The following is a 12,284-nucleotide window of genomic DNA, read 5'->3' on the forward strand; positions in this document are numbered from 1 at the left end:
GACATGCCAAGCCACTGATGACATGTGAATAATAAGCTGGCACTGAACTTCCCAAATGTGCTCCACATGGAGCTGATTATTGAGTGCAGCTGTTTTACATCAACAAACTTGTCTTTTGTTAACTAGAGGAGACAGTGCAGAAGCACGTAAGAATGAAACATGGATTAATGTTTAGCAATAAAAATAAAGATCCATATTATAAGAACTGGTCTTTCTAACCACGTTTAAAAATCAATTATACATTCAGGGTAATTATTGGTTTAATGTGACGTGGATACTTGAGCATGTAGACTGTAAAAGACATGGATTTGACCACAATGAGCATGTCTTGATCCTATGATGTATTATCAGTAACTCTAGAACCTGATCCGCAGCAGATGCACCCAGCTCTGACAAACTCAATAAATCTATAGCATACCCAATTCAGAAACACCCATGGCAAAAAGAAAGTGCACCCCTTAAAGGGGACCTATTATGCTGCCTTGAACAGGTTAGCACAATAGGTACAACACATGTTCATCATATTTTTTTGAGCCATTTGTTTTGAGCTCCTTCCAGACTGACCTGCTTTCTTTTGTCATTTTAAATCCAAATAAGCTGCAGCTGGCCACACCCCCCCAACTCAATGTTTACACTCAGACGTGAAAATGGTTGCAAACAAATGCGCAATTATGCAATCACACATCTTTGAAAAGCAAAAGTAGAGCCTCCTGAACAACCACTGTCAAGAATGAAGAATTGTGTACCTACATGAACTGAAAGGCCTTCAGAGAGGAAGAAGATATTATCAAAAGAAACAAAAAATGTGATTAGAGTTTACAAATTCACACAGGGACAAAACCCTTCATTTATGGTGACCTGTTTTGTGGTTTGTTGATGGACAAAATGGAAGATGGTTGCAACCCTCAGTAAACCATTCCAACTATGACATACGGTGGTGGCAGCATTAGGATCAGTGGACCTGAGTTCCTTCAGATCTCAGTCCTGTAATAAATGAGCTAAAAATTAACAAAAAAAAGGAGTGTGAGCAAGAAAGCCTACAAAATGACTCATTGATGCCAACTTTGTCAGTGGAATGGAACAAAACTCCAGAAAATTATTTTATTAGAAGAATAATCAGAGCTTTTGACCCGATTTATAAGGAGATTCTATGAAATAATAAGACAATAATAGCAAGCTATTAGATTTGAAAACAAGTAAAAATATAAAACTTAAAAAAATTATTTTTTTATTATTCTGGAATTTAACAAACGGAAATAATTTTGGATAATGGTAACTGACCTAAAGCAGGATACATTTAATCCGATTTAGTGTGAGGTTTTAGCTGCATTTGTTGAGCAAACTTAAAAAGAGTGAATATTTGTCCCTTTGAGTGGGACTATATTTGGACGCTGAAAGGCCCTGGTGGCCAATAGATGCTCTAAACAGATGGTCTCAATTTAAATACAGCAGGAGAGTTCAGGTTCAGCTCTGCAATACGAAAGCCACCTAAAGCTAAGCTGTCTGCCACAGATAAAAGTGAAACAAGTTTTCCCACAATTAGAGCATTTTATCTGATTTGTTGTCTGCAGAATGCTAACCAGCTCGGCGGTGAAGGACTGGGAGCCATTCAGTCATCTAATGAACTACAGCCAGCTGAAAAGTTGCGTCCCCTCGGGGCCACTGTGCCAGGAGAAATTAGGCATGGGTCAGGATTGCACCCCATCTGCAGATGCCTACTCTCTCTCCTTCTATGTGCTGCATGCCAAGTCAGTGTTTTGGTCGCTTTTTAGAGGAAAGAGGAGGAGAAAGAGCAAGATAGTTGGGAAAGAGGAGGAGCAGAACGTCTCCTCACGTCCTAACTTACACCTCTCACTGCTGACACATCACTTTCCATCCCTCTCCTTGTTACTTAGTCTCCCGGCTCCTCCTCCCTTTATCTCTTCGTCTCTGTCTGACTTTTTCTTTGTCCTTCCTCCTCCCTCCCCCCTTCGCTGTATCCGTTTCACCGTCATCTATCTCCCTTCACTTTGCAAAATCCTTCTCGCACTATTTTCATCCTTTGCTTTGCTTCGCCTTTCCTCTCGTTTTTTTCCACCTCAGCAGCAGCTGTGGAGAGGTCAAATGAGGTAACAGCTCACAAGTTGACATCACTACACTGCACACTTTGCTTTCGGAGTTTGCACGGCTGCAGTTATTTGGCTGAAACAAATGCGGTTTTAATGCTATAATTACACAGATGGGAGCTCTGTTCAGGGCTTCACCTGACTAGCGCGCCGCATCGTTCACATCTTCCATGAGCTATCTGCCTGGCAGCCTTGAAGCTGCAGCTACGGCATGTCTGATTTAATAACCACAGACACATAATCTGGTTTCAAGTCTCGGCAATGAAAATGTGTAAATATCATTAAATTAGGGCATGATTTCATTGAGAATTACTGCAATTCCTCCAGTGGTCAAGAGATCACCCAAAGCGCTGGCAGGAAACGCATCTCTCCCCTTCTCCCAAACGCTGGGGTTTTCAATGTGTTTTGCATTCAAACACTCATCTAAATGAGTTAGGCCAAGGCCTCAGGCAGCAGGCGCAACATGAAAAGCACATTATGACTGTGGCTGATATTTTTCCCAAGCTAAATATAACTTAAGAGCTGTTCCCTACTGATTTTTTCCCCCGTTTTTCATTATGCTTGTATAAAACAGGTCACACTCCCAAAATTAAAAGCTTATATTTGGTTGTTTTAGGAATAATTTGGGAGAAAAAAAAGCACGCTTTCGCCAGAACCTCTCTTAAAAAATATGAACAACCTCTTAAATATTCACCTCATTAGTTTGAAGGGAAAGGACTGGCCCAAGGCTGTATAAGGCACTAAGCAGAGTTTTATTTGCAGGCCTACAGATTAGGAAGTCGGGGAGTGAGGCCAACTTTAATAGATGCTCACAAGCATTGGGCAAAAGACTTAAAGGGTGATATAATAACAAATAACAAATGTAAACCCAGATCAGACAAAGGCTGCAGAAACAAATAAATTAACATTAAAATAATAATATAAGCAAAGTCTGCTTATTACAACGGAGTATTAAGGCCACAGATATAAAGCTGAGAGACATAAAACCATTTTTGTTCCTGTTGCCAAAAGCCACCAAAATTCAGTTTAGCGTAGTTTTAATATAATTTTATTTCAAGCTCATTTTTATTCTTTACTCTTGTCCTAATGAAGACGCTGTTCTAGAGTTTTTTTCATTTGTTTATTTTTTAAGGTTTTTAATCTTTTGAAGTATTGAGACCAGATAATTTTCATATTATATTTATATCTATATTTATTGTTGATGTAAAGTTTCCTGTTTGACAAGAAGGCTGACTCACATCATTGATTGATTGATTGATTGATTGATTGATTGATTGATTGATTGATTGATTGATTGATTGATTGATTGATTGACGTAAAGAAAATAACAAAAACATAGCGAGAATAAAGTCAAAATAATATGACAATAACATTGTAGTATTAAGAGAATTGTCATAATATTACGACTTTAGTCTCGTAATCTTTGACTAATTTATGACTTTATTTTCATGCAAGTTTATTCTCATAATATTCTGATTTTAATGTCTTATAAATCATAATATTGACTTTCCTTTAATTTTATAACTTTATTCTCGTAACGTTTGTACCAGAAAAGGAGCGGCGAAAGCAAATAAGGTGGATTAGCAGTGCTAGTATTTTTCAGTTGGTCTGAATTCAAATATTCAAAAATTACAACATCAAACTGTCACAATAATATTGGTATTACGTTCTGATTACGTTTTTTGTTTTTTATTCTCTCAATGAACCAAAACCAACCCGAAAAAAGATTCAATCCAGTGATAACTTCTGTAAAGATGGACACCAGGCTTACCTTCCACGGCTCTTTTGAAGAACACTTTGCAGCTTCCACATGTCACCACACCGTAGTGACACCCGGACGCTTCGTCTCCACAGACCAGGCACACTTTGGCCGTTGAGGAAGGTTGTCTGAGTGCTGAGCTGAAAGGACACACAGAAAAATATTTTTAGAGCTTAAGTTAACAAAGGATTTTTTTTTAAACCAATTCCTGACTGACTGTTGCCTCAATTTCATAATTCAAATGACAGCAGTAGCACGATGTGGCTGGCCATGAAGTTGTCTCTTGACAGAGAGAGGAAGAGAGAGAGAAGGGTCTCTGAGATCCTCTGATTTATAGCTCCACTGGGCTTACAGAGATGATGCTGACAGAATTATAGGGGAGATTATTTAAATTCAATAGGCAGTGAGACACAGAACAGGATGTCAAACCTAAACCGAACCACTCGTCACCTTTTTCAGAATAAAATGTGTGAATTACTGGAAAAAGTGTTGTAAAATGGACAAAATCTATCTATATATATAAATATTATTAAAGATCAAAGATTATACAGCATTCTCTGTGATATGGCAGGACTGCTCTACTTTCTCATTCATGATCAATAGAGAGGTGACTGAACTAATGGATGTGTTGAATTATTTCCAGATCCAAAGCAACGTTTACTTTAAAAACATTTATCCTTTTCCTGATTGCATTTTTACAGCATCTGGGGAGGATTTCCTCCAAACACGGCAAATTTCTTGATGGTGATGGAGTGTCAAATATCAAAGTTGCTGATTCTCGGAGCCTTTTTAATATTTTCATAAATGATTCATTTGATTCTTATGTTACTATGTACCACAGTCTGTTAGAACAAGGGCTGAAATAATCACCTGATTAATTGCGATCAACCGATTATGGAAATAATCGTCAACTAATTCAGTAATTGATTAATTGTTAACTGGAGTAAATATACTCACAAACAGGCAAATTGTATTCAGAGCTGTGATGATTTCAAAACTGTACGTAAAATATATGCACATTTTACAATTGAAATGCAATTTAAAGAAATCTTTGTATGTAAATATGTTCTACCGAGAATTCTTCAAGTGGCAAAGTTTTAGCCTCACACAGTTCAAATTCTCTAAAAAATAAATAAATAATTCTCCTACTAAGCACCATTTGCTATGTCGTATTTTTTTAATTTAATTTTTTATTTCAGAATTTTTAAAAAATTATAAGTTGAAAAAGTTCTATCTAAGGAAACCCAGCAGATTGCATCAAGTCATTGACTTGCACCATTTGCTCCTGGACGTAGCAACAATAGACAAGCGCTTGCTTAGTGTTATTGAGTCTCCAGTAATCCTTGATACTGAGCATGCATGTGGCGACAGTGGAGAGGAAAACCTCCCCTTTAACAGGAAGGAACCTCCATCAGAACCAGAACATGGCTCAACAGGAGCAGCCATCACAATCAACTGGGGGTTTGAGAAGACAGAGCAAATGCACAAAGAGAAACAGATGAACTGATGCAGGATTATTCCTGTTGATGGAAAGTAAAAAGTTAAAAGAAGAGGAAGACTGATTAGTTAATGGCAGCATTAATGGTTGCCATTAATGCAACCTTTGGCTTTGACTAGCCATTAGCTTTAGCCGTCAAGAGGAACCTGAATTTGTTGAACGTGAAAATGCCTTATTCTATTATGAGATGCTCTAATTCCTATAATACCTGTATGTGCTTCAGCTTTAAAGATGCGTTTACAGATAACATCTCCTGCCATGGACACTAATGCACCCCTATATATTATTCTGTTTCACTTGTTCATCGCCCATTAGCTGAAGAGGATGTCAAACCATAATTTTCAAAAACAAATTCACATTTTTAATCATCTGACCATGGGACAGTGTTTTCCACTTGGCCTCAGTCCAACAGTAAAAAGCTCATAACCAGGGAAGGATTTTCTGGATCTTTTTCAGATATTAAAGTTTCAAGGTAACTTTGTGGCTGCAGTAATTAGCTGTGATCACAGGATATAGTCTTCAAAAGTGTTCCTGAAAGCAAGCAGTGATTTATACAACAAAAGAGGACTGTTTTCTGAAGGTAGAAAAATATCTACTGGTGATTTAGAGCTTCATCCTCCTCATACAGAAGCATCTCTGGAAGCTCAAAGTATTCTATTGACATAATGTGCCAGAGAAGATAAAGTCCAAACATTTTTTGACATTTTGTTGCATGATACATCCATGAATATTTTAGAAATCTCTCTCCATGGTCACCTACTGATTCAAGACAAGGTTGCAGATGAATCAGTGCTTAGAGTTTAGATCACTGTCCAGTAAATCTTTGGTTCTACGGCAATGGCTCATTTTTGTCAGTCTCTTTCATATGGGAACTTTCTTCTTTATATCATGAATATTATGATGTGTATCTGCAAATTTCACCAACACAAATTAAAATTTTAAGACCATTATGTATAAAATATAAGACCTGTATCCGGACAGAAATGTACAAAAAAATGACATATTTTATAAAGTTGTGCCAAGCATTTTGCACAGAATGCATATAACATTGTACGGTTTGGCAACAGAAGTAAGGCGGTGGGAATGAGAAATACTGTCCAGCCAACTGCCGATAAGCAACTGCCGATAAATTTGCACTTACCAAAGATAGATATAAAAACCTAGCAAGCCAGCTTGAAAAGGCTCATTAACAGCTAGCAGTAGCCTCAACTGCCTCGTAATGAAGATATGACTGTGAATCAAATGTTTGTCTGACAGAGAAGTCCCGCAAGAAAAAAAAATACATGTAATATAGGTAGATTGAATAGTCAGACCGTATCAAAATTCAAGACCTCTGAGTTACATATTTGAAGCCAACGTACATATTTTCTATTGAATTTGTGACATTTTAAGACTTTTTAAGGATGCACAGACAACCTGTATTACTCATGATTGTAGGTCAGGGTCAAAATGTAAATGGACTGGTAAATTAAGAACTTCCTTTTCTGTCTGTACTCTTTCTTCGAGCAGATAGACCAAGACAGACAGACAGAGCACGCAAAGCCCTGATTCATCTCTTTATCACCTCCTCCACCCCACAATCAGCCATAAACAAGACAAGATCATTCAACTCCTCTCTTGAGACAGAGTTTAACTCTTGAACAGGAGAGAGAAAATCACCTTTTGCCATTTGAGAACTTTGTAATCAGTAAGTGACTCGTATCCCAGCTGCTTTACATTCAACAAGAAACACTCCAGAGCAAGCAAAAGGTACTGGTTTCACAACAGACCACATCAGCTCCAAAAATCAAATATGAAATCCTGTAACATCTAGGTTTGTTGGCAGACTGGAGTTTGCTTTTTTGATCATCTATTTGTTCTGCGGCAGAAGAACCTAGGGAGAAGACGTAAACTCCTTGCAGAAAGACCCCGGACTTTGAACCCAGGACCTTCTTGCTGCAACGGAACAGTGCTACCAACGTCACAACTGTGCAGCCGTGGAAAACAACATATTTGTGTAAAAGTTACACACTGTAACTTTAAGAGCTTTGTGTATTTGTAGTTTGTTGTAACCATAAAGTTATAGATTAATCTTAGGTAAAGCATTTCCCATCAAGCTGACACACAAAACACACAAACGTGGATGGGTACAAGGAGAGAACACTTTGTATCAAAACATCAAAAGTGGCCTCAGCTTCTCCCTCTTTTCTGTGCTAATTACCTCTCTTCCATCCCAATCAATAACATGCAAGGTGATTGTCTGGTTAAAATTCTCCGTACAGCCTCCATCAAACCAGCTGCTCGGCTCTCTCTCCCCATCCTCTCTCTGTCTCTGCTCCCTGCAAGCACATTTCCTCCAGGGGACGAGCTGGTAAGGTGTACCGCAGCACACTCAGATACAATCACGACCACTGATCTAATTCCCTCTTGTCTGTCTACACACACATTCAATTTGTTAGGACGCTTAGAGGAGTCTCTGGTGAGGTGTTTGTCTGGCTTGATCTTTCTGGCACGGGGCCTCATGGTTTCACCTGAGGTGAGTGTTTGTGTGTGCAAATTCAGTCCATGTCAAGATGTGTTTTTCAGCATGTTAATGCACTGGATCCTTCTCTGTACTTTGGCCTTCTCACATCAACACAAAGTGGTATTAGGAAGGAGACAACACAAGCCAAGAGAAGCAGTCCTGGAAAGATTTCCAGCCAACAACAACAAGAGCAGCAAAAAACGAGGTCTGTTTCAAAGTCTGCCTGCAATATTAAGTCGCTGGTCAACTCCTTTAATAGTGCCGCGCATTAAAACCTCTTCGCAAGCTGCATGCCTGTTTCCTGGTCAACCAGCAAGGTGACTTCCCCTCCCTCAGAGAAGTATATAGGTCATTCACTTTCTGCTTATGAAACCGGAGCAGACAGGCCAGGCTGCAGTGACTGTGCACCAGGAACAGCTGCCGAAAAGCAACCAAACTAAAGTGAGCAAACAATCACAACGTAGTTATTTTCTCTTTGCAAAATGAAAACTAAAACTACAGAAAGAGGTGGTACAAGATCTCAAATTATTAAAAAGTCACCATATTTCTCATCAAAGGTGGTGAAGCACTGTCTGAACTGGTACCACGACGAGCTAATGGTTTGTCGCTAACAAAGCTAAAATTAGCATCAGGTCCTCCTGTCGACATTAAAACTGAAGATCTTTACTGAAATGTTTTTTTTTTAAAGATTCTCTAAAATACATGTTTGGATTATAAAATCTTTTCTTTACTTGTGAACCCCTGAGACTTAAAAATATTGCTAAAATCTCATCTTTTACAATTGCCTCCTATCATCAACTGGATATATCATACCTTTGTTTTTATTTGTTTTGTAAATTTGAAAAGGTCTGGTACATTAGCAGTGTTGTGCTAGACTTTTAAACTCTGTACAAATTAATAAATGGCCACTAATGGTTCACTGAATAAAAAAACAATTAAGAAACAGATCAAAGAGCATAAATGAACTACATCATATTAAATCACACTAACTGCAACATCTTTTTCCAAGCTCTTTACATTCAGTGGTAACTGACTTAAAGATGTTCGCTACACATTTCTGCTTTCAGAAAATTAGTGGAAAGGTACCAAGAATTTAAAGTTCTTAATCTAGAGGAATCATTGGGTTGAGTTTGAAAAACAGGATACCTATACTTTTTATACCTTTAAAAATAGTTTTAAGCATAACATCAAATTAAAAGAGATATTCAAAGGGGAAAACATGCATAAAAATGACATTTTTAAATAGTTTTAATGTCTCCTAGGAGAGCCCCCATTACAAATTCCTGTTATAAAGTGACTGGATTATTTGAAGAAAGCCAGCAAATCAAAATAAAGCCTCAAAGACATACAAAGGGCATGATTATTAGATCTCTGCATCACAGAGCCACTCTGAGGAAGAACACAAAACAAAAACAATGTTAAATTTAGGTTTAATTTTGTCTGAGAATAATTTAGGTAAAATTCACTTGGACATCAGCTTGAACATCAAAGCTGTACTGGGATTTTACCTGGAACTGTTTGTTTCGGTCTGGTGAGATTTTAAAAAGTATTTAGTTCCAATGACGTAGAACAACATTATACCAGCACCGTCTTCCTACACATTTGAAAATATACTATTCAAAATTGATCACTCATTAATTTACACCTTTACACACTGCTTGTACTCTGCAAACTTCAGCTAAGCTCCTTCTAGTATCCAGGTTTGCATTGCTGGATAGAGTAGTATAAACAAGCTAATAAACAATGGTGTTTTTTGGTAAGGTATAAATATATATGCAACTTTCTTCTCAAAATCATTTGGCATGTGTCTTGGAAAACCTTCCCTTAAATAGTACTCAGAAACACATTTATGATGTGATTAAATTCTCTGATTTCTACTGGCTTGGAACTCACATCTGCTTCCTATATTTACATCTGGTTCTCCTGCTGCAGACACATCTGTCTGAGAAGAACCCAAACCTCCAAAAAATGTTACAGGTTAACAAACTAATCAATTTATTCATACCAAAGTAAACAAACTACAGCTGTGAACACACCCAAAGGAGCTTTAAACTAAACTTTTTGACAGCAGGTGTCCCAATAACTGTGACACCAGTGATATTGTGAAAAACAATAACTACTTAAAATTGGATTTTTGTTCCCTCTTACTGAATAAATGTTCTCAAATTAAAAGTTGAACTTCTCCAAACTCACTGCTGCTTCCATCAACAATTAATTTATGTAATGGTTTTGTACATATATTTAGGAGAGGTGCCAATAAATGTAGTATACATTTTTGCAGCAGGTATTTGTTGAAGCAACTCCATACTAAACCTGTCCTGAAATTTTGTTAATCAAACAATCAAGTTTATTTGTACATTTCAGCAAAAGGGTTTTTTGTTCAAAGTGCTTTACATCATAGAAACACAAGAATAAGAAATCATAAAAGAGAAACCAGTGATATTATTAGTTGCAGGGGATTGGTGACTACATCCAATTCATTTCAATTCAAAAATACTTTATTAATCTCAGCATAAATACATAAGTTCTGTATAAACTCATGCAATTTTTTGAAAGAGTTGTTGTAGATGACTGTGGGCAAGAAGGATCTCCTGTAGAGGTCAGTATTACAGTGATCCATAGAAGCCTCTGACTGAAAACATGAAAACAATTATGATTGATGAAGAGAATAGTCAGAATGGCTGTTCTTCATTTTTGACGATTCCTTTATAACACAATCTCCTCCATATGAAAAATTAGTCCATGCATTTGTTACTTCAAGACTAGACGACTGTAATTGTTTGCTGTCAGTAAGACCACAAAATGCAGCTAAAACCCTTTAAGCTGATTGAAAATGCTGCAGCAATCATTCTGAAGTTCCTATTTTTCATATTTTAGCTTCCCTTCATTGGTTCCCTGTTAAAACAGAATAGGATATAAGATTTTTATCTTACATATAAATCCTTTAATAAGGATCAGAGATCTGATTGTTCCTAACAGACACTTCGATCTCAGACTGCAGGTTTACTGGCGGTTCCTAGAAATTTTAAAAGTGGAATCCTTTAGTTATAAAGATGCTCGTCTGTGGAATCAGCTCCCCGTTTTAGTCTAATAGGAAAACATCCTGTTCACTTTTAAGACGAGGTTTCGGCTGTCCAGAGCTATTTCTGTAGTGGATGCTGCTACAGGTTTAGGCTACCAGAGGACAAACTGACCACTTCTCACCTTCTTTTTCTACTACTCTAAAATTTATTTTCATTTCTGTCATTTCAACTATTAACTTTTTGTTTGCTCTCTGTATCTTCTCTCCATTGAAGCTACACCTGGTCTGATGTAGCTGTGATGGTCAGTTTTGTTTGCAGAGACTTTATTTGTGATTTTGGCTGTAAGTGTTTCTATTATTTCTGATTTATTTATTGCTTTTGATTGTCATGTTTTTATTTTCGATATTTCAAGTCTCAATTGTGGAATGTTCTGTACAAACTTAAAGTTTATTTGTTGTTGAGTGGAAAATCATGCAATATTATGTCCTTTTCAGTACATTACTTAAAAATGATCTCGAAATGCCAATATTATCATTTTTCACAATAATTACTGGGACAATTTATCATCCAGCAATATTTGTTATCGACAGGCTTTCCTTAGAATTAAACATTTTAAACTAACTTTATTACTCTACTGTTTGATAACTAGGATTAATTGAAATGTATGTCTGATTGAATTTAAATAATAATAAAAAAATGTGGACACTTGTGAGTTGGAGTATACATAAATTGAATTTAATTGCAAACTCCATAAGGAAAGAGCCCAGGCCGAGATTCAAACCTTCAGATTTTCTTGCTGCTCCACAGTGCAACTCACAAAATATTCGCCAGGTAATATTCTGCACTTTGGTTGTGGACAGTTCAATGCACAAAATGTTTGAGGTCTTTTTTTTTCTGGGCTGCTCTCCTCTATTTCTGGGTACGGTCTAAGACTCATTCACTGCGACTAACTACGCAGATCAAAGAGGCCTCCGTCTTTGCTCCTGTTGCTTTTTTCGCTCTCTCTCTCTCTCTCCACACAGAAAACCCCAGGGCAGCAGTTTCATTGTTTTCAGTGTCCTTTCATCTTTAGAGATAACACACAAAAGCTAACAACTGATTTAGTTACTGTTTATTTCCCATGAGGGTGCAGATGAGTACACAAACGGCTGTTTATATTCACCCAAATTTACAAGCAGCTGTTTTAATCTCCCAGCTCTTTGACACAAGCTTTTACTGCTTATCCGCTTAGGGGAAATATGAATGAATTATCAAAAGAAAAAAGGAAATTGGTAAGGACGAAAAACTTTGGACAGATGTTTGGGCTTAAACTGCTCTCATGTCTTTCTAGAAGCAATACAGATGTCACACTGGGGGGCATTCTTTAAATGGCTGAAATGTCTGCGCTGTCTTGCAG

General features: G+C 37.2%; 1 protein-coding gene across 1 annotated transcript in view; it reads right to left on the reverse strand.

Moving 5' to 3' along the window:
• nr3c2 (nuclear receptor subfamily 3 group C member 2) overlaps positions 1–12,284 on the reverse strand; it is a 103,125-nt gene that overhangs the window by 43,946 nt on the left and 46,895 nt on the right. The window contains exon 3 of the mRNA XM_005810711.2: positions 3,877–4,004. Coding sequence (XP_005810768.1) covers positions 3,877–4,004 — 128 coding nt within the window. The remainder of the gene's footprint in view (positions 1–3,876; positions 4,005–12,284) is intronic.

Source organism: Xiphophorus maculatus, chromosome 5 (genome assembly GCF_002775205.1).
Source record: "Xiphophorus maculatus strain JP 163 A chromosome 5, X_maculatus-5.0-male, whole genome shotgun sequence".
Taxonomy (NCBI): Eukaryota; Metazoa; Chordata; class Actinopteri; order Cyprinodontiformes; family Poeciliidae; genus Xiphophorus; species Xiphophorus maculatus.